We start from the raw sequence: 23,654 nt of genomic DNA, 5'->3' as shown, positions 1-23,654 counted from the left end.
CCACTTTTATGCATGACAAGCCAAATACGTATTTCAGCACTACAGAAAGACTAGGAACACCTCAAAAGTCCAGATTACACCCTGACACTGAGCAGTTTATTTGGTCTTTATTTAAAGTTACTCCTCCAAAGGAAGATTTTTGTCTCAAAAATTGAACAGACAGGCCATAAAGGTTGCTTAATCTCTGGACACCTTTCTTATTCTTTTACAATATGCTTACTATAAAATTACTAAGGAAAAAGTCACCATGCTTCTCCAGGAGAAGAAGCTAGCTAGTGTGAAATCTGCTTCAAGATTATTTGACCGGAGATTATTCCTCCATGTTCTACATTAATCCAGCAATTCTCTGAGATACTACTGGAGTAAGATCCAAACCATTCCAAGGTGCCTGAACTAGCAATGCCTTTGATTAGACACTCTTAATACTAATAATTTTCATAGCTCTTAGTTATTTGTGGACACACATTTTGCAGTTGACCATGCTTTGCAGTCAAATTTCTAGAAATTTTGCAAGATATAGGGAGGTACAGTCACATTTCAGCTCCTAGTGCTGTCTAAACTTTGTCTTCTGTAGTGTTCTATAAATACACAATTATTTTTCAACACTGAAAATTTATTGCAGCATGAAGCATTGCATATGATGATCAGCAGCATTAAGTTGATAGTTCAGTAATAAAGAAGGTAATAGCCACTCATTTGTAGCATTTTTTTAATGTTATATATATCACACACAAGCATGTGCATCACCTTGGTATTCAGGCAGTAACAGAAGTCATTATTGCTCTATATGAAAAGCACAAAAATAAAAGCAATGCCACCTTGAAAATTAATTAGCTCTTCTGGTTTCTAACAAAAAGTATGACATGGAGAAATGAAAGGATCACAACTACTTCAGCAGTAGAACACTGCAGTGGGTAGAAATAACTGACAAAGAACACTTCTTCGATTTAATTTCGCTTGTCGGGACAGCACCTCATTTCAATTTTAATGTTTTTATGAAAAATGCCACATTTCACCTAAAAAAAATTAGCAACTACAAGATGTTATTCTTAAACACAAACTTCACAGAAAAAAGCCCAAATTTGGGTGACCTGTTTCTTTTTGTCTTAAGGAACATAAGACTCCTAACTCCATTATTAAAATTTAGACAATGTAGCTTTCATTAAAAATAAATCAAAGTAAACTGTGTACAGCAAAACATGGGAAGCAGTAATGTGGGAAAAGAGAGTAAATAATCAACAAACCAAAATGAGTATCTTTACGACATGTATACCATCAAGTTGTAACAAGCCATTTCAGAGACACTGAACTGCAGATAGGAATTCCTTTGATGGGATGTCCTGCAACTCTTAAAACCGTGCCTGTACCAATAGAAAACTTGACTTACAATAGCTCATATTTTGCTTTAGCAATCAGTCTCAACTGAAACAAGCTGAGTTTCCTGCTCTCACATTTTAGAAGTCTGAACAATACACAGGACTCCTTTGAATCAGCCCTTGAGAAAGATCAAATCCTACTCTTGATATCAACCACCAACTCAGGGCACTTTGTTTAACGGGGATATTTTGAAAGGTGCAAAGGTTTGTGTTTTTAATGGAGATTCTTTGAGCATCAAGACTTAACAGAAACTAATCCTGCTTTTTTAATGAGGAACAAAGGGAACAGAGTAATTTGTAGTATTTAACCTTTTGTTAAATGATGCTCACTGATTTTTATGCAAAAATACTAAACCAGAATGTGACTTTATGGGGCTTTTTAAAACTAAGCCTTCCACAAACCATTACCAAAGGTATTCCTAAGCCTTGCATTGCAGCAATGTTTACACACCCCACTCAGCCTGGTTTGGACCCGTCACAGCACACAGTCTCTCTAGCAACTATCAGGATGGTGTTCTAGAATCAGCACCAGTATGGGGTTACTACAAAGATGTGACACAGCTGCACAGATGATTAGCCAGTACTTTAATGCAGCAGAAGCCTCTTTCTCCCATTGTGTTGCAAAGCTTAACACTGGTTTAGCGCACTGTTTAAGAGTAACGTATCAACAAAATTGCCATAAGCAGCACGAACATCCCAATCCCTTTATCTTAAAAACAATGAGGTAGAGCAGGATGAGAAGCTACTTATAAACATGCATGTCTTTTGTGTGGTATGTAGCAACAAGTAAACCACCAGATTCTGAAATGGGGAGATACTCATTTCATGTTTAGACTAAATAAGCCTTAGTTTGGCACAAATTGAAAAAATACATACCATTCGTGACCACACACCTGGCACAAGCACATGAATAATAGTTGGAGCCACTACAACAAGGCACTTCTGTAGTCAGTAACATGCCTACTAGTTCTAGGCACACAACACAGGGAAACTTCTGTGTGTGTGGCAAGGCTGGATCCCATTACCTACCTCCAAATAGACCAGCTACAGAAGAAGGCTCATTGCGGAAATGAGAAGCGTTAGGATAAGCTTGAGGACCACAAAAAGAATCTGATAAGGAGTATCACACAAGAGAGAAAGCCAGGAAAGGAGAAGAGGGAGAGTTACAGAAAGAGAACCAAGATACACTGTTTATCTGCTATTCAAAACTTTAATTTCACATCAGTCTATAAATCTACATACAGTCTAATAACACAGAACCAATGGAATGAAATCAATACACATCAGACAGACGGTAAGAAACAAGTTTACACAATTTCTAACACAAAAGGGGAAAGCACGTTTCAAAGAACAGCTATATTAGGATCATTTTTTTTTTTTCCCCAATCAAATGCCATGTTTTACACCCTTGAAGGAAATGAGTGTAAAAGCTTCAAGGCATTTTTCTTATACCTGAAGTATATTCATATTTGGTTGCCACAAAGGGATTTTGTTGAGTAAATGGATTGTAATGATCTAAAGAACCAGAAAGAGTTATTAAACCCACATTCACATTATTGTAGTGCCTTCATCATAGCTACAGCTAAAACTGCATCTACATGTCCCATATCAATCTGTCAGGAGGCCACCCTCTGGTTCTAGATATATCCTTAGGGCATGAGACACTGGAAGGGAATGTAATGTAACAGTGCCATCCCTTTCCAGTGACTTCAGAGCTGTCATGTGATAAATATTACAAAGATCAGTAAGCATGACAAAAACCCACAAGGGTCCTTGTTCACAGCTCAGCATTGCTGCAACTTTTTGTGTGACTGCAGAACATGTTAGACATCTGACTAAATAACCATCCCACCAAAAACAAACAAACAAACCCAAAAAACAAAACAAACAAAAAACCAAACCCAGCTGTATTTCAAATAATCATTCTACATTTACATGAACCACAAAAATTTAATTGAAGCATGGAAAAGATGGATTATCACATAGCACTACCAATTAGAAGTATTTTATATATATTTAGAGATATCTTTTTCTTGCTTGCTTTGTTTTTCCAATCAAGACAGGCTAGGAAACTAGTTAGTTAAACTGACAAATTATAACTAGCATGAATATATTTAAGGAGATAATCCCTTTGTTCTACCTCTGTTAACAAGTACCAGAGGTATCAAAAAAACTCTCTTTGTTCTAATAGTGTGTATTTTTCTTTGATCAATTCTAGTGGGGTTCAGCCAGCATAAATACAGCCTATGGTGTACAACTATCTTTAAGCTTGCTTTGTTTAATAGGATTGACAAGTAATGATTTGTCATCTATGAAAGCAAACTGAATCTTCATATTAAAAAGTAATTAAATTACTATAGAGCTGCACCAACACAAATGTTGGAAGGACTTCTAGTGAGACAGCCATGCTGAACCATATCCAAAGTAAGAGCTGAACAATTTTTAACAGGTGAGTTATTAAGTTATTGCCCCATAGGTAAACAGTCTGCATAGATTATGCATCAATATGTGCGTGGCTTTATCAATAACAACATGACTGGGGCAAAAACATCCACTAGCAATAAAAATATCAGATTAGGCTCCTTGGTTTAAGAAGAGCATTTCAACCTGAGGAAAAAAGTAACAGCATTTTCTTTTCCTTCTCAGGCATATGCAGCATTTTACCTTAAAATTCCCCAAGTACAAGAGACTGTAAAACTGCACTCAAGCAACTGCTCTAACTGCAACTGTTTCTTTACATCAGGTTAGAATCTAGGCAAACAAGCAAGGATTTTAACACCATTTTTATTATCCAGCTACTAAATCAAATTCTAATGTAGCACAAAACCAGCCCCAAATGACCAGCTTTTACTTTCTGAAAGGCTGTAAAAAATATTTTAGAAACTAAAATAATGTTGGGGTTTTTTTTAGGAAATAGGAAATTAGTTTAAAATGGTACTTTACCAACAAACATTTCATGTGTGGGTGTCCTACTGGTGAAAGTAGATACATCAGAAGACACAGACAGATGAGCAGCATCATTAGTTTTTGTAAGGAAAGGATTTAGGTTTGGAATGGCATCATCAACACTATCAACAGTAGCAGAAAAAGGATCTGTTCAATTCCAGAGAGCAAGAGAAAGAAGAAAAGGGAGACGGATTTAGTTTTCTCCTGACATCTCTAAGCTTGGGATGATCTAGCGAATTACTTAATTTTCAAGTTGTCCAGGACTGCAGATACTAGCTACTAGTTTCCTTTTCTAATTAAAAACACCATCTTATAAACTGTGTTTCTTCCTGAGTGTGTTTTAGACTGCAAGTAACTATGTTATTCCTCTTTAAACACAATCACTTTTTGTTTCTCACAGTCCCGTCTTGATATTTGCAACAAAGTCTCAGGAGCAGGGGACGCCTGTCAGCAGTACAGACTTGAGGCGCTATGGGAGGATTCAATGCAGTAACATCCCCAAGACAACTTGAAAAACCTCAACAAAACCATCTGAGCTGAACTTTTCTTTCTCCAAACTGTGTTTATGGATTTTTCTGTTACTGAGCATCAAGAAATTTTCAAGAGCTATGATTATACCAAGGTAGCATACAGGACATATGTATGCTACCTTGCTGCCTGGGGCATCAGGAGCAAAGCAGCTTGCTCTGGATGTGCTGTTACCTGCAAGCAAGTGAAGGACTGCTCTGCCTTTACAGACACTAAGCCATAATGAGGAAAATGCTCCTTACTACAAAAACTGCCAGACTGTATTGAAATGAAGGAAACATGGATCTATACAAGTGACTTCCCAAGGCACATAGTTTCAAGGTTTCCTGAGAATGGATGTAATTGCCAAGAACAAGTACTCCTATGATTCAGAATCTAATAGATAAACTGGATAGAGAAGGCAGCTACAATACTTGTTGACTGAAGGAGCAGTGGTTTAGCTGTCTGGTCTCAGAGCCCATGAACCCTCGATGGAAAATTCAAGAACTCACTAGGTGAGATCAGCGAGGGTTGTATCTAGTCCTACTTATCGTGGTGCCTAGAACTGCAGCTTACTGCTCTAGACAAAGCCACTACAGAGAAGTTTCTGAATAATAATTATAGGAAAGGTGTCTTAAATACTTCAGTTCTCAGCCTTTTTTTTTAACCTGGCCAGTTTATGCATTAATCCAAAACTTTTGTAAATACTATTGTGCTGCGTGAAGCAGTTTTTAAGTGTAAATTCTTTTCTCTCCCTGAATCTGACCTCCTGATTCTTAGCTCTAAGTCCCACATAGCTTCAAAATGTGCTCAGCTGTACAAAAGTCGTAATGAAAACAAAATTTAATAACTATAACTACATTATTCTTTGCAAGCTTACTGCATGCTTTTGATTTGCTGCAATCTCTAGATTCTTTATTAGGTATTCCCCAAATTGCTTGGCTATGTTGCAAGAACAAGTGAAATACCTTAAAATACCTTCTCCTAAATCATTCAGTGTCTAACACTGAATAAAAGATAAGCAGAATAAGCTAATATTTGTAATATATAACAGGAATGCAAAATTACATATTGTCCCAGGTATGTTTTATATATTGAACATGCCAATCAGCCTGAAACTGAGTCCTTGTTTCAGCTACTCCTAAAAACTGCTTTCTGCTTTGAATGCCATTTTAAAAGATATAGAACAAACAAATTTGACAATAAAAATGGGGCAGATTATCCATTCATCAGTTCTTCCTTGCTCTTTCTGTTGCTGCTTCACATTCTGCTGATTTTATTGGTTCTCTTTATATATATTGTATAAGTGGAAAAAATTCAAACAGATGGGTCAAAATGTTCATTTTCACACTGATACATTTGTTTTGCTTCTGAAGTTGAGGTACAAACTGATAGCTGGCAAATACAGCAGACACAATTGGAATGGTCTCCAAAGAACCCAATAAATAGTGCAGACAAAAAAGAATGGAAGAAATAAAGAAGCACAAGTTTTTAACTGTATTCATCTGAATCTACTGTCCACTAAAATTATTTTACACATGCAGTCATCCAGAAAATAACCAAAACCTACTTACTGTTCCCAATTCCCAGGGCTGTATATGGAGCTTCCTGTGTTTTGACTAGTTAAGACAACATAATGCTACTTTAGATTATCAAGATTTGCTCAGAAATGTACCGGTTCTCAGATTGTCTGCTTGTCTGACCCATTCTAACTCTAGTCAGCATGTCCAATCTTGTCCAAATCTCAGCACTTGCAAATGCCAGTATCAAAACTGACATTAATCAGGTTCGGGTAATTTATATCCCTGAATAGTCAAGTTTTAAAAACTGCTGTATATTCTGTCCGCAACACCTCAATGTTTCTAAAGTCCAATTTCATCCTTGAATACACATGGCAACTGTTTGCATCAATGGAATCACTCTGCACCTGCATGCTATCACTAGGCATTAATGATTTAGGTGCATTTAAAAGTAGTTTCAATTCTGCAAATTTCAACTTGTAAGTTATCTAAGTATTTTGTCCGAAAAAAATGGTGATAAAGGAATTTCAGTGGCATCTTTTACAGTCTGAAATAGATAAACTGAAAACATACAATCACAGAACCCATTCCCCAGGAGTTTAAACTTGATAGCGTTAACATTTTTGGAAGCACAAAACTAAAGGCAGGAACCCAAATACAATGTATTGGTTTATTACACACCTAAGAGCTTTTCTGCATAAAATTTTTAACAGTAACTGATTTTAGCTGATTTGATAATCTTCTCAAAGCCACCATATACACCAAATACAAACATCATCACGTCAGAAAATTACCTAAGGGAGGGATGCTGTGCAGTGGTTAGAGCACAGGACTGGAAATAGTTCAGGTTCCTTTCTTGGCTCTGCCACTGACTTGCCGTATGACTTCAGACAAGTCAGTTAATTGCTCAGATTTCCCCATCTGTAAAATGTGGAAAGCACTTCTTATCTACCTCACCTGTGTGAAGTGAGTGTTCATGTCTGTAAAGCTGAAGAGCTGGGGGGTTTTTGATGAAAGGTAGTACAAAAAATGGTGATCCCAGAATTTTTGCCAAAAATTTTAGCAGACAATCCAAAATCTGCACAGTTAATTAAGTCTTATAAGTATTTAGAAATGTGTCAATAGTAAGCAGACATATCAATGGCTATTACTGAAGACTCACAGCATGAGCAACACAACATTAAACAGACAGACTTTCAGGCTCAACTTTCAGGTTAATAAAGAAATGCTAAATTGTAGTGTGACCTTTAAGAGGCAGATAGTTCCCCTTTTATCTCTCACCCACAAAACAAACAGGACAAGCTGAAACAAAAGGTATTTTGCAGAAAGCAATCAAGATGAGCCAAATAATTTTTCTCCATTTCTAAACTCTAAGCCTATTATAGCACTGAAATTTGTATGCCTAACTCCATACATTCCTCACTAAATCTTTCTCCAAAGAGGCTTTGCTCAGCAAAACTAAAAAACAAGTAAACTACTCATTTATTTTAGAAGCTGCCACATATATTGGTAGTGCCTTCCTCACTCAAAATTGTGTTATTTCCCTACAAGCAAATGTGAGAAGGTATACAAAACACAGTACACAGCAAAAAGTGAATAGGAAAGTAGAATATATAGACAACTTATTATGAAGATACATTAGATAGCTGGAAAGATGTTAAGAAGAGCTATAGCTCTTAAAAAAATAGGGAAGTAAAATTTAGAACAGGATTGTTCTGATGCCTATGAAACTTCCTAAAGCAGCAATTCCCAATTTTTTGCATCATAAAAGAAAGTATTTTTGCAAGCATCTAGTTTAGACAAAAAGGATCTGTAAAGAGTCACATAGTTCAAGAGTTTACTATTTTATTAAGTGTCATTTAAGTAGAAAAAATTTTACAAAACCCAAAAAAAACCCCACCACAATCTCCCTCTCCCTTTGTTATAAAACTTTGTTATAAATCCTCCACCAGTATAACCAACAGTTACATTGGCAATATAATACTATATCTGTATTATTGTGGAACATTGCAAAGCAACCAAGAACTGAGTAAACATTGAAATGCTCCAGCACTCAAACCAATCTTGAAGGAAAATTCGTGACTTTCTAGAACTCTCTTGCTTGACCCCTTAGTTTGAGGACTTGACTGTACCAATAAGATCATTTCGACTCATTCAGTCCACCCTAGAAACTGGGCAGAATGAAGATTGGGGTGTTCTGGAGTAGATTTCAGAGGGAAGAATACACTTTTTGTCTCTTCATTTAAGAGGTCCAGCCACAGCTTTTTGCTAATTTGCTGTTATAGTTAAGTGAAATATAGCAGAGAATTTTTAAAGAGAAGCCTTATTATTATTTCAATAGCTAACTCCGGCCTTTCTTTCTATGCACAGTTGTCACGAGTGCCTCCTACAAGGCCTCATCCAAGTTCTGCAGTATCATCACCAGCAAATTTGATTAACATTAGACAAAAATAAGAATATGTATTAAAACAATTTTGCATTCAGGCTCCTGTGTTTGCAGCACAGTCTACCTCAGACACCTTCACTGAACTGACTTCTCAACAGCTAAATTTCTGCAGCTGGCTATGTGAATCTTGAAGAGAGCAGTTATGAGGTGGACAGAGATGGTCAAAAATTAAAGTAACTTTGTTTATAAGAAGACATTTCAAAATAATTTAGAATCACCACACAGTGCTACATTATTTTAATCTATACACAGATTTTACTTTTCCTGATCCATTTATTCACTTGTAATATCTTATAAAGATCTCTCTCTTTAAGGAAGAAATAGCCCTCAGAGTAGGGGCAACATGTACAGGAACGTGGCCATAGCAATTAAAACCTTAATCCAACTAAGAACTCTTACCTCCCCAGGTACTTCCTACTTGTGGAGCAGCAGATATAGGATGTACAGACGGATGAAAAGTTGGCTGCAAATCAAGCAGATCATTTGGCAGCTTTGAAGTGCTACAAAGATAAATTGATACAACTGTTTGAACTACATCACAGTTTACAATATAGGCAAATGCTAGCCACTGTCAACAGTAATGAAAGCTTTGTCATAAAATGGTTATTACAAAACGGATAGAATTGAGCCAAAATCGGAAGGGCTGGTGAGCCCCATATTTTCAGTTCTGCATAGAAAAGTTAATTTAGCAAGGTAAGTTGTATGTTATGCCAAGGGACTTTTGGCAAAGCTGTCTAAGACAAAGACAGATGTCCTCACAGTCCAACACCAGGTTAGGAGATGTTATGTTCACAACTCTTCATCAGCTTGGAGTCACCCCCTGAAAACTCTATAATACTACAAAAACAGACAGATAAAATGAACTCTAATGGGCTGCACCAGAAAAATTCTACTCCAATTCCACCGCTCCAATCTTTTCACTATAATCAGTGCTGAGAAACTACCTCACAACCATGGGCTATTAAAGAACTTTGGGGAAAGCACAATGTAAGAGGCCTTGAAACACTTCATCATACATCAAGCATGTGAACGAAAACATATATAAACGCACATTTTAGATAATTCAAAACCAAATCTAGACCTTATAACATCATATGGAAATTAAGAGTGAAGGCTTATATACAACTGCTGCATCCATTTAAAGAGTCAAACAGGAACAGTAAAATTCATCCTCTTGCAGAGAACTCATTTCACACTTTGAATAAGCCTTGCAGAAAAAAAAGAAAAAAAACCAAACAAACAAATAAGCAAAAAAACACCCCAAGTACTGGTGTTCTCCCAGAACCTTTTAGGACATGAAATGAACTCAAATCTGCAAATATGGCTTCTACTATGCACAGAAGCTGATTCACTGTGACATCCAAACACCCCTCTAAATGAGACCAGCACAAGAGTTTAACGGCTAGTAGTGACATCCTAGATCTCTGCATATTTTCTTGCTCACCCAATCACTTGTATAATCCAGAGCTTCCAGAACTGCATGATTCATTTCAGTAGTGATTGCAATCACGTTTTGCCACTATTGGTTCTGTTAAAAAGCAGCATGGCCTGGCAATTCCCCGTAATGTGAGCAGCTGAACAAAGATAATTTTCAAGGTAAAGCTTGTTCAAGATAATGACATGGATTAACCAGACATTGCATCTAATAGCAAGCCACTGAACTTCTGACCCAGCATATCCCCTTCATGACAGCTCCTGCTGTAAAATCTGTTCTTTGCTCATAGCAGTCATTCTGCCAGCAAGTAAATTTGAACATGAAGAAAAACTAGCATTTGGAGTGTTTTTTTACAAGAAAACACTCTTGTCCTCACTATGCAGTATTTCTGTCTGTTTGAAAAAGATTTATCAGATATTTCTATGTTTCAGGTCTCTTAAGAAGCAGGATCAGATATTCAAGTTCAAAGCACACACGCATTTCAAGTTTTCTGGCCTCTGAAAAGCAATCTAAAAAAAATATTTTTACAAGGAAGTCTTTCAGTTACTAACACTGACAGATTCTTACATGTGACTCAGCTATTCACCACATATTTGGTGTCAAGTAATTTCCTACAATAGCTTTCTAATGAGAAAAGAAAGCTGTCAGAAGAGCAAGATTCTTATGTGAGCTCTAACAGAGCAACTGAGCAATCCCTTCAGGTTTAGGATCATGCTCGAAGCAAAAATATGACTTCAGAGCACCAGTTCCTTCTAGACTGATAAAAGCATTGTACCTTCTGCTGCTGCTTAATTTGACAGGTATTTTACAGAATGAAGATCACACACTTGCTCATACCAACAGCTCCTGTTAGTCAAAGATCAGGATTAGCATGCAGCGAGTACTCTTGCACTTTCTTTGCAGGTCCTTGCAGAGATGTTCCAGATACAACACAAGACTGAAAAACCTGCCTCCCATTTCAAACCCTGTTTCAGGCTTTTCATTTTCTGAAAAACTAGCCAGAACATTTGCCACTCTATTTCTAAAGGCTTAGAAATGCATTTTCTTTATGACTTCTCAAACAGAATTTTTATTTGACTTTTCTCACATTTACTTGTAATGCTGTTTGGGGACAAAGCATGTGTGTTTTACAGTTCCAACCGTCTGGCTTACCGACTAAGAACAGCTACAAGGGCTGTAAGCAGTCAGTTCACACCAGAAACTTCTGCAAACATGATGAGAACAGAGCTTTATGTTATTTATTCCAATAGTCTATTTTCCCATCAGCTTCACTAGAATTTTTTATCACATTGCTAATGTTCTCTACACCCAACCAATCTCATGCAATATACACCGTGTGGCAGAAATTTAGAGGAAACCCTTGCTGCAGCACAACTCCCAGTGGAAGATTCAGCATACCTGTTAGAGGAGCTAGGGGTAGAAAAAATATCAATGGCTGGTGTAGTCATTATGCTTCCTGCTGCAGTTGACACAGGAGAAGCTGCCGTGGTTAAAGAGGTATGAGGTTTCTTTGCAAGTTCTTTTAGACGTTGCTCCTGTTGGGAAAGGGAGGTGGTGTAAGAAATCTGAACATTGGAGTGTGTGACATGGGAGGTACATAAAGCAGAACTAAAGAATTATTTATTCCACACACTACTGTTAGCCACTTGTAATTACAAGAGTCAGCACTGCCACAAATGCTTCGGAAAACTATTTTAACAAACACTCCACAAGCTGTACCATCTCAGCACACACAATTCTACTTCCAGCATTTTGCCAACAGTACGCGTTCAGTATTAATAAGTCTGTTTTCCCCTTTGCTTCTTTAGGAATCTTAAAGCTATCAACAAGAACATAGGAAAGGCATTTGCAGTTAAAAATTCTGTATGCCTACCTTTAAAGCTTTTAAGCGAGCCTGTTCTTCCTCTAACGCAGCTTGTTTTTCCCTTTCATCCACTTTTGTGAGGGACAGGCCAGTACTTGCAAGAGAAGAGACTGCATTGGAAAGGGTGGTAGCCCTAAAGTAATTGGACAGGAGAAAAGCTGGCTGTTAACAGATGACACGTGATAGGAGCTTCACTTGTATCCACCCAGTCTCCTTCTGAGCTCTGTGTAAAGCTCTGCACAAGTGAAAAGTTTAAATAAGATCATATGAAATGCAAAATTAAAAATGCCCAGAAATCATGCTGTTGGCTCTAATGCCTCTTGGATTTTCCACCTTAAATGTTTCCCCTCCAAACTGCATCATAAAATTCACATTTGAAGCCTTTGCTCTTTTTCTTTTTGCCTAAAATGACATTGTTTGTAGGCACACTGCAATCTCCAATCATCTGGGCTCCATTTCAAATTGTTGTTATTTTAATGGGCTTAGTGGAGAAACTATCAATGCTTTTAATATATCCCAAAGGAAATTTGTAATTTATCATCATGTTTAAGAGTATGCAAAAAGATTGTAAACAAAAACTTTTAACAGAGTAATCTTATTAAAGAAACCAAATATTCTAAAAAGTAGTGCCCTAACAAAATAGTGCCCAAATAGTCACTGCCATAAAGAACTATAAAATATTAGTGCTCTAGTTTTTGAAATTGCAATTAAAAAATGTTATTTAATTTTACAAGTCTTACCCCAAAAATTATGCTTTGTTAAATTTAAACAATGAAATTTGGCATGTAGAGGACTTCTCTATATTGCCTGTAATGTTTTGGAAAGCCCTCACAATAATTTAATGCCTTATACCATATGCATTATGGCTTTAACTTCCAATTACTTTCAAAATTCATTTTTAATGCAAAGATTTCTGGAAGCATCTCCTTGCTTTCGACAAAACAGGGATTAAGGCTGAAATGTAAAATCTAAGGACACATATTTATTCATGCTGCATGCCTTACAGAAGTCTAATTATTAACATAAAATGAATATTTGTAGGCAGTATGTGAAAGAAACTTAGTTCCTCTTCAGAAGTTCAGGATCAAATGCTAAAAGCCTAAGCAGGGGTTCTAGAGGAGGCCCTTACAGGTCCTTAGATTCTAGTTCTGTTGACATAGAAGGTGTTTTAAGATATGACAACTTGCTAATCCATCACTGCTCATACAATGGCTTTAAGGTAGCCTCCTCAAATTGTAATTTACAATGAAATTGGAAAAAAAGCTGATTTAATACTCAATTTGACAATCCTTCTAAAGGACAAGAATATAAGCACCTGCTTGCAGCTGTGGAATCTTTGATTTTCTTCCCTTCTAGAGAAGCTAAATGTTGTTCCAAAGCATCAAGAAGGCTACTCGGTGCCTGTAGAGAGAGACATTGAGGAATATATTTGAGGAAACCAAAACTTAAAATATTTTCAGAGAATGCAACAGGTACAACAGCTCAGAACATTTCTACCCCCTCTTGGCATTCTGTAGGTATTTAATGACTTCCAGTATAAGGTGATGTATTCTCCTCACTACATTATTCCACCACAACAATTTATCAGCAAGGACCGAAATAAGTGAAGAAATGTTAAAATTACAGCTAGGAAACAGCAAGGAGACAATCAGAAGCAGTCAGTATTTTAAGAGACACTAAGAAGGAAATCGTACCTAAAGTTATTTCTCTGTGCATGCTCTGCAAGCCTTCACATTAATTTCAATAGGCATATAGCAAAAGCAAGGCTACTAAAAACCACAGCTTCATAGTATCATGTAAGAGTTTCATTATGTGACCTCACAGATATAAACTGTGTCTTCAAGCATGATGGAAATAAGGTTATCTTAAAATTCAATTAGAGAGTAATAGAAATTACATAACTATTTTACAAAAGAATCACTGAATATAAAAGCCAAGCCTCGACAGAGCTTGGATTTAATCACAAACTTAGAGATAACTTGGTGGCAACGTATACAAGAACACATAAGCAAGTACCACAATGGCAGTTTTTTCTGATAATGCAAGCCCAAAACCACACACAGATGCACTGGCAAACACATAATAGGTTTATGTACCTGTGAGAGATCTGGTATGTCTCCTCTGTCAATTCCAACTTGCTGTAATAAAACAAATGAGTTTCAGAACTTGTTTCCTTTTGTTGAAGGCAGAGATGCTCAGAAAGTAAACAACATTAACATGCAGTAATGCAAAAAGCACAATTCTGTTCAAGATACATTTTATATATCCAGAGTCTGTACTCTGTGATGGTTGGTTGTAATAAATTCTTGTTAAATGCATACACATTGAAGTAGGTGTATTACACAGATATTTTAACAGATAGAACCTTAGAAATGAGAGTAAGAACCCAGTGTTTTAGAACGTGGAGAAGTTTGCCTATCTCACAATTTACATGGCAAATTCATAGATCTGCTGATGCAAAGGATATATTTGATGAAACAAAGCACCTTTGAAGTTTTGTAAAGAAACGTTTTTCTAAAATGCAGACAAAACTTAGGATGTTTGTAGCAGGACATATACTGTTACAATAGAATGATCAATACTCAATTTCAATCATGGTCTCATCAGCTGAAGACAGGATCTCTGACAGAGACACTGTCAGGACAGACAGCAAGCCAAGTATGAAGGCTTATTTTTTTGTTGAGATATATGGATAACCAAGGAAATAAAAACAGGAAGAGGAGCACACCTCGACTGAGGAATTCCATAATATTAGGACATCAATTTAGCAGTGCTCTAGAAACAAGATGGCAACAGACTAAACACTTCCTTTTTTAAAAACCCACAAACTAAACATTTTGCAAGGTAATTGCTTTTCCCTCTGTGAACACACCTACAGCAAGAAATCTTGAAAAAATCCCATGCTCATTTGTTTGCCTCATTTGCTTATTTGTGAAGCTGTTATTTCACATAAAACCTTTGGTAGAATTGTGGGTTTCAACCTAGAATACAGCTAGAATCATAGAAAGCAGATCACCACAAAGGTCCTTTGTTTGTTTAAAGTCTGTTCTTCAAAGAAAGATCACAAATATTACATAACCAAGGAAATTTTAAAAAGCACATGAATATACCCTCCTCAAGTAAAAGATAAACCAATAGGCATTCCACAGTCAGGTTTTTCAATATAGCCCTCAAATGAGCTAATCTCCAGGACAGAGATGAAAAATATGACCCTTGAGAGAATAGCAAATAAGCAGGAAGGAAGAAGCATCTGTTTTATGATAAAATAAGCACTTTACAAGCTGTTTCAAATAAAGGGCAAAGTTGACTGACTTAAGTTTACCTCTGCAACTTTAAGGAACTCTGAGATCCGCGTCATTCTAGTAAGGAACTTTTTATATATATCAAGGCCTTCTTTGCATTGGTTCTTTTTCATGTCAAAGTATTTTTCTAGAAACAGTAAGAATATTTGCATTAAATAAGAAATCAGGATTTGCAAAGGATATGCAAAGTAAAAGCACATTAACCAAGACAAGCAGAAAATACCTGCAGATCTGTTATGATAACTGCAGAAGTCACTATGCCTAACTTGTGCCAAATGACAAAAGCTCCGTCAAATGTGAGCTATTGGTTCCATGCATGAAATTACACTTTACCTTGCAAAAGCATAACCACCTTGAAGACAAACAAGTTTAAGAATAGTTCACTCAAAGAAATGTAAATTCATCTTTTTGGGAAGAAGAAACAAACAAAAAAAAGGCAGTTTTACAATCTGGCAGTCAACTATCTACTCTATTCCAATGGCCAGATATCAGGAAAGATTTTGATCTTCTCTGACAAACTGATGCCTCTTATTGTGGTCTGGTGTAGTGAAGAGCAACTGATTAGAAAACACCAAGTGTTGAAAGCAAGAGGGTCCCACCCCTCTTTTGAAAAGCCCTTCAAAAGCCCTGTTTCTTTTTTTTTTAATTAAGCTTCACTCGAAGCATAAGTGAAAGCAACCGCATGTTACTTCTTACTAAGGGAAAACAAACTGACAGGGGCTTCAGACTGGAAGACTGACTGACTTCAGATTGTCCCTTACTGACTTATTCTGGATTTTACTTTTAATTTTGTAAGCACTGGGTAATGACAGCAATCAGGTAGCTTTATCCAATCACAGCAAACAACAAAATCAAGCAACTCAACAGATTACTCTCAACTTAATTCTTTTCTAAATTTAGGCTTCCCTTTATCTCCAGTATGTGCAAGTCAAAGGGCCTTAACACTAAATTTGTAATTCTCCTTAAAATCTAAGATACACCGTAGGAACATAAGACAACCAATCATGGAAATAAAGCAACACTGAAGTTTCAACAGCCAAACAATCACGGATGTGACTGCAGGTCTTGTAACTGACCATAATTGATTCCTTTACTACAAAACACAAACTGTTTCTTAAGAAAAGCCTCAACCAACATCAATATTGTAATTCAGGTTTGCCATGCAATATTTCAATAAGACAAAATTTAAAAAAAAACCAAAAAAAACCCAAAAAAACCAACAAAACAAACAGACCAAAAAAACCCCCCAAAACCAATGCACACAAAAATCCCCAACAAAGCAGTGCAAGAAAAAAAAAATTAGGTGAATAAAATCTTGGATGGGCTTTGCTTTCAGATTTTACCTATCCCTGGGTACAGCACAATGTCAAATGCAACTGCACAGACAAACATTGGAAATAACAATAAAATTTTGATGTTTTACAGTAAGACTGCCTCAGTTTCTCAAGAGAGCAGCTCTTGTGAATCATTCACTGAGATCCCCCCAGAGCTGAGCATTGCAGAAAGCGGTTGTATTTACCCAAGAGGTTAATAATCCCTTCGTTATATGCCGCAAACAGTCTAATGGCATCTTTGAAGAGGAGCATGAAGGCAGCATTAATTACACCATTTGTGAGTTCATTGCTATTAACCTAGGAAGATCAGAGAAAAAGTTAATTAAACTGGATTGATCTTTTACTGGAAAACTTCTAGTTAAACTCCAGCATGCTATCTTAAGACAGGCTTTCCAATCATCTCACTGGCTATTAGCAGCAAGCAGCACCATAACAAACCAACAGTTTCTCTCATCACAGAACTAAATCAAATCATTTTGGCAGACATTTTTGTTAACCAATGCTAATGTTTACTAATATAACTCACAGACAGAGGGCAGAAATAATCAGCTTTTCAACAAACAAGCAATTCTTACATAACATAAACAATAAAAACACAGTAATTTAGCACAAAGCATTCTCTCCAGCGAGCATTGTATCTATTTTTTCTGATTTCTTGGGGGTATACCAATGAACAAAATTATTTGTGCTCTTTAAGCTGTGCAGGTAACATGGAACCAAGTGCAAGACCTTTAACCTTATCCTATTTTACATGTTTGTACAACAAGTTGACAGTATATTAGAAATGTACATGCTGCTAAACTTACATTAAAGTCAAGAAGTGCATCCATTTGATTTTGTATAATTGGTACAGTTTTTAAGAGTTTTTCTGTGCTCATTGTTCTCATCACTCCATCAGCCCTGTTGTGAAAAAAAAGAAAAAACAAACAAACAAAAATACAAGAAAATTCTTTACATGAATTTTGAAGGCAATTGTTAGTAAGAAACAATTGAAAATATATCACGTCAGAGAAACCATTTAAGTCTTTGCCATACAAAGCCATCCTTGTCATGTTTAGGAATGGTGTCTAGCCAATATAACCGTAATAACAGCAGCACAGAAAGACAACAACTTATTTGGTGAAAATATGAATCCAAGATGAAATTTTACTCAGAGAAAATGAAACTGATAGTGTTTAGAAATATAGGAGAGCTACAATGAATCAGGTAACAAAAGAAGATGTAAAGATTATTTTTGAAGCAATTTTTTATGTATTCTTTTTCCAATCACCCAATTATTATTTTGTGTCAGTTTGGATTCTTTTCAACTTAAAGAGTTAAGAAAGAATAGTAAAATGCAGCAGAATGTTTTTCAAGCTTTTTCAGAAAATTCTAGAGACTTTCTCTAGAATTTCCTTTTAATGGCTGACTACCAATATTTGGTTGTTTATTAATTGTTTAGAATGAATAGACTAAGAGTGGCTGCACATTTGGAAAAAACCTATCAAATGAATACCAAAGATATCTTAAGAAAAGCAACAACTGAGGAAGAGACTAAATCCCCTCAGTGACATGAAACAACTGGTTTCTGTAAGAAAAATCAGACAGCCTTGCAATTCATCAGCATGCACACAGCAAACCAAATGCTTCCTGCAAGTGCAAATCTCCAAGTGCATCTTCACAGGAAAGTTTGTGGCTGTTCACCAGGTTGGAAAGCAGTGGGGAGCATGCTGCTTCCAGCTCTCTACTTCTGCTGTATATTTACCCCTAGCAGCAAACACAAGAAATTTAATGGGGCAGAGCATGGGTGTGAGGGCCCTGAGAAAAACTGAGGAGTAGAAAAGGCAGATCGCTGCCATCAGAACAGTTATTCCTATTGGCTCTCAGAAGGACCTCCAGGCACACGGTGCAGGCTAAATAATTCAGCTCTTTAGACCTAAAATACCTGATAAAAAAACCTGTATCTGTCTAGAGCAGCTGCAACCACTGTATCAAATCTTAGGTGTGGAAAATGCTGTTTTGTGTTGTTGGCAATCCAAGCAGCTCTAAGGGCAGAAAGAGCAAAAGGAGCCCAAGCATCCTCCTCTTTACCATCACACTTCAAACCAAAATGGGCTCTACAGTACTAGCAAGGAGGGAAAAATGATTTGGACAGCGGCCATTCCAAATGCCTTTATAACATTAATGCAAAGCATCATTGGACAGCCTATTACTACAATTAATTCATTCAATAGTTATTAAATTCAGATTTCTGTGGATTAAGCATTAAGTTTTTAGTTTCAATATAAATTCACCTATGTATGGATGATATAGGACACCCAAATGTAAAAACAATATTATGCTTTTAAACCGTAAAAAGCACCATATAAAAAGATAATGGGCAAAGATGGAAAGACTCAACTGTGATTGATACCTTCTCTCCAGCCTTCCCAAAGAAGAGCTCCAGATTAACTCCATTGTTCACTATAACATGTAATTTACCAAATTACCGGTGCTCTGCACTGTGTTATTTTACATGTAAACAAACAGGTACCTAGTCTCAAAACAACTCATTTCTCTTAAATGAGCACACTTTCCAGGGAAAATTTGAATTTCTGTAAACCAACTCAGGATAGCATCTGCTGTAATGTACTATTAAAAGTACATATTTACACTACCTTCACAAAGGTAGTAGACTTTGCACAGATATTTTGTGACAAGAAGAGAGAAACAGCAGGAAGGATTGCAAGGTGTTTCACCTGTCATTTAAACCTTCCAGAGCTACAAGCACAAATAAATTGCAGTCCTCTATATCACATAAAAGGCAAAGTATATAATCTATTGTGAAAGATTTGTTCAAACATCTACTTTTTTTTAATATAGCCTTCCATGCATACCTTGCATCTTTCATTCCTTTATATTAAACTGTTAACGCTTAAAGATAAAACATTACAAGAACTGGAGTAAAATATTTTTTGCAATATACATTATTAGGCAGTTGAGCCTTTGTGTGTCATGGGAAATACTCAAAAGAGAAAAGGAGTCATTATTGTCTGCATTAAGCCTGAGCTAACATCAGTATTTTTCACTTGAATTACACAACATATGACAAAACCTCAAAATCAGTAGAAAAAAACCGCAGTCCTTACCCTCTTTTTACTTTTGTGAAGTCAAAAGCCACTTGTCTATAGGAAACTGCTTTTTCATTCAAATACCTGCTATACCGCCTAATAAACGTTGACATATCATAACCTAAAAAACAAGTTTCAGAGGTTTATAACCTACCTAATCAAAGAACAACAACATTATTCAAAATAAAGTGCAAAATATTAACACAAGACAGCTTCATTGACGATGCAAAATTGTGCAAAAATATAATCTGAAAATAACTGAGTATGTCATTGTATTCGCCATGTAAATCAAGCAGACAATCCCACAAATATCTAGACAACCTCAACTACGTAAAAGTTTACACTTCACTTCATAAGGAAATTATTTCCACAAGCAAAACAAAGTAATTTTTATGCAAGTTCTCTTATACTACAATAGAAATTACTATAAAAAAATTAAATGATGCATTCACAAAGGCGTTCACATCAGCTCTGCAACACATTGTCTCATTTGCAACTGAATAGAAAAAAAAGGCTTTGATGGAAACTCTACTATGTGACAAATTTTTCTCTGTTAAGACAAAAGTGATTGGAAATATTTTGATAACTGTCAATCTAGGGATATAGACTAAGAAAAAGATCTGTTCATAGCCTATACTGAGACCATGGAACTTAAAACTCAATAAAAAGACAATTTGGTAGAGCCTTGGTTACAACTGAGAAGGTTTCTGTCTTCAGGCAATCACTCTGGCTGCCTGTTCTAGTACACTTGTGGCAAAAATCAGAAGTATATAAGACAAAAAGGCAAAGTAGGGAACCACCTTAGGAGAAAAAACAATGACAGCTACATGTATGGTCAGGACTGCACTGAACTGCAGCATAACAGTTTGGAAGACTATTTCGGTTGAAAAACCTGAACCAGAGAAACACTTATTTGCCCACTGAATTAGACTCAAAGATAAATGGAATGGTCTTTGTCAATTTCATAAAAAACTAATTTTTATTTCTTTTAGATACAGTTCTCGTCTCACTGATGTGATGCATGATGCATTTTTTAAAAATTAAGCTAATAATCAAAACTGCCTCATTTAGAGAGATTTATCTCTCTAGAAATAAGAAGAATACTGAGATCTGTACCATTAAGGAAGTCAGAAGCCTTTAAGTAAGCCTGTTAGAAAAGATGCAACATGTTCCTACAGCAGACAGCTCCTGCCACACCATTACAGCATTTTATTTAAGAAATGCAGCCTGGGGTAAAATGGACAGGAAAGTTACTTCCTAAATGACAGGGTTCATTAGAGTAACCAAGTCGTCTTTTCTGTTCCTCAGCACATTACCAACTTTTAATGAAATAAAGACATCTTACCTTGCAATCCACTTTTGTCTAGGAAATTGCTCAAATTAAACAACGTGTTTCTGGACGCCAGATACTGGATAAACCGCTAGATGAAAGAGAAGAAGTTGAATACTTTTACTGTTTTACCAAGGAGAAAGAATTGAGGTAACAGTACTAGAGACTTGTATATCCACATTAAAAAATTCAGCTTTTATGCCTTAAGACTGACTTCAGATATGGAAGTTATTACAAAAACAGCGAAACTGTTGAAGTAAGCCAGTTACTTTTTTATCCATCAATCTGTGGACAAAAATCCAAGTAGCATTTTGTATGAAGGCCTCATTTAGTTGAAGTTAAATTTAAGCCAGAATATCAAACTCTGAAGTTCTGAAAAAATCCCTTCAAATACATTCTAATTTCACAGGCTCATAGTTGTTTCACTGACTTCAATTTTGTATCAACTGATTTAATTTTACCAATTAGCCAAGTCATCTTTGCTCAGCATACAGTTGTAATGGTACTTAGCTTAAATATGAAAATAAGGTGATGTAAATGGTAGTTTGCTTATAAATCAAATATCAAACATAACAATCCATATAAAGCATTAATGCTATATCACAATACTTCTAATTATACATAATTATAAATTATGTTTCACAAGATGAATTATGCTATATTCACCTTGTAAAGACACATTTCAGATCATTGACACAATTTAACAGGAAGAAAATTTTGTACAGAGCTGCTGCAAAAATAAGCCAATCATTCAGTTGCAAGAAATATTTTGACAAAAGACAAAACCAGTGTTGACTACTGTAACATGTAAGTACTTCATTACATTCATTATCATACATAGGTTACATAGAAAAAAGACTGGAGAAGAGTAAAGGCACTCTAGCTATAAAGGAACTATGCCAAACGTGGAGGCACCATCCCTGAAGGTACTTGAAAGACACACAGATGTGGCATTTGGGGATATGGGCTGGCAGCTGGACTTGATCTTAAAGGTCCTTTGCAATTGAAATGGTGCTATAATCAGTTTCCACTCTCATTGTTCAAGTACTATTTCCAGCTGTGAAAACTTTTATTTTGAGCAGCACTCTTACCCCCACTACTTCTGGAACAGATTTGGCAAGCAACATTTTCCTGGAAATTCTATTCTTAATGGAAAGTATTTCAGACAGTGGTCCCATGAAATATCCTTAATTACTATTTACTATTTTGGTATCAGTTTAAAATTCATATGACTCAAAGCGCAAAGTGTACAGACTGTGTTTTGAAAAGTGTCAATTATCTCAGTGAAAGAGTTTGTGCCTCAAGTTAACAAGTTTGCCCTCTTGTGGCTTAGTTAGCTTCACAGGATCGATTTTCACCCACAGGAGCAATAACCTGCAAGTGAAACCAGCATAGGTTTAAAAACTTGACCTCCCCTTCCAAACCAGACAAGTCAGCCAGAGGAAGCAGTTCCTCTGAATGCAACCTGAAATGAAAAACTTTGGTCATTTGCTAAAGCTATCTCAATTCCAAAGTTCATATAGTTTACCTTACTCTGACTGTCTGCAGTAAAAAGGAGCGTTCATAAACATTTTCTAAGAAAGCCTTAGAAATATATTTTTTTGGGTTTTGTTAAAGGCAAAACATTCAAGCTGCTGCTATGCTTGGCTTGGTATTTGAAACATAAAGGCCTCACAGGAATTCAAATTGTGAGATGAAACAAGGTTATTCCTTTTTGTGTAACTTGGGGTTATGTTTGTTAAACTGTTCAACTGTTAACAGTTTGGTGTTATTTCACCCTGTCCTAGGGTGACCCTCAAAACCAACTCATAGGCACACAATTTTTTTCATTGTAAAAGATTAGGGGGTGATGGTAGAAATTAATTTAGAATCAAGTTACTTAGGAGAAAAGACCAGAGGGTTAGCTATAGCATGAAGGTAAAAATGCTTCCATTTTTAACTTTTAGGATCCCATGTGAGTTAGGGGGGGTTTTTTGTGTTTTCTTTTTTTTCCTTTCAGTATCAACACAGATAGAAAGTACCTTCAACATTTGGGACACTTACCTTTTACTCTAGAATTGCAAACTTTGAAGTAGAAACAACAAAAGTTGAAGTAGAAATAGCAAAAGTAGAGACAAACAAAAAATGAGACCTGTGTTCATGCAGAGTTGGAGCCAAAAAGGCAAACCCAAAGATTGTCTTACAAAAAGAATTAGTGGAAGCATTTAGCTGACATTTACAGGAATGAGGGGCTGCAACTCTTCTCAGACACATCATTTTTGTATTACCTCATTTCCATACACCATTAGATGATGGGTTGTGATAAGAGATTTGAAGACCACTACCCAGCTACTGTTGGTAGTTCTCTCAAATAAACTATCTGCCAGTTGTGGGATGTTCACATTCATCTCATTCGTGCACTGGATTAAATCTGAAACACAAAAATTTCTGTTCTTATTATCAGTTCTGTGAAGAAAGATCAATAACATTCCCTCAAAAAAATCAGTAGATTCATTTTATTTAGTA

The 23,654-nt window shown here is 36.1% G+C and overlaps 1 protein-coding gene across 7 annotated transcripts in view; it reads right to left on the bottom strand.

Moving 5' to 3' along the window:
* PICALM (phosphatidylinositol binding clathrin assembly protein) overlaps positions 1–23,654 on the bottom strand; it is a 65,731-nt gene that overhangs the window by 16,813 nt on the left and 25,264 nt on the right. For 4 of the 7 annotated variants that reach the window (XM_040056999.2, XM_040057001.2, XM_040057000.2 and 1 more), the window contains exons 2-14: positions 23,417–23,559; positions 21,165–21,240; positions 19,838–19,940; positions 17,537–17,630; positions 16,916–17,027; positions 15,417–15,523; positions 14,191–14,232; positions 13,410–13,495; positions 12,104–12,227; positions 11,629–11,765; positions 9,195–9,295; positions 4,320–4,469; positions 2,406–2,486 (exon numbers count right to left, since the gene is read on the bottom strand). In XM_040056999.2, the coding sequence (XP_039912933.1) occupies positions 2,406–2,486; positions 4,320–4,469; positions 9,195–9,295; positions 11,629–11,765; positions 12,104–12,227; positions 13,410–13,495; positions 14,191–14,232; positions 15,417–15,523; positions 16,916–17,027; positions 17,537–17,630; positions 19,838–19,940; positions 21,165–21,240; positions 23,417–23,559 (1,356 nt within the window). The remainder of the gene's footprint in view (positions 1–2,405; positions 2,487–4,319; positions 4,470–9,194; positions 9,296–11,628; positions 11,766–12,103; positions 12,228–13,409; positions 13,496–14,190; positions 14,233–15,416; positions 15,524–16,915; positions 17,028–17,536; positions 17,631–19,837; positions 19,941–21,164; positions 21,241–23,416; positions 23,560–23,654) is intronic. The other 3 variants (XM_040057003.2, XM_040057004.2, XM_040057006.2) reach the window with 1 other exon arrangement.

The sequence above is a fragment of the Hirundo rustica genome, chromosome 2 (assembly GCF_015227805.2).
Source record: "Hirundo rustica isolate bHirRus1 chromosome 2, bHirRus1.pri.v3, whole genome shotgun sequence".
In the NCBI taxonomy this organism is placed as follows: Eukaryota; Metazoa; Chordata; class Aves; order Passeriformes; family Hirundinidae; genus Hirundo; species Hirundo rustica.
The sequence above is the reverse complement of the archived record's forward strand: the minus strand, read 5'-3'. Positions and strand labels throughout refer to the sequence as shown.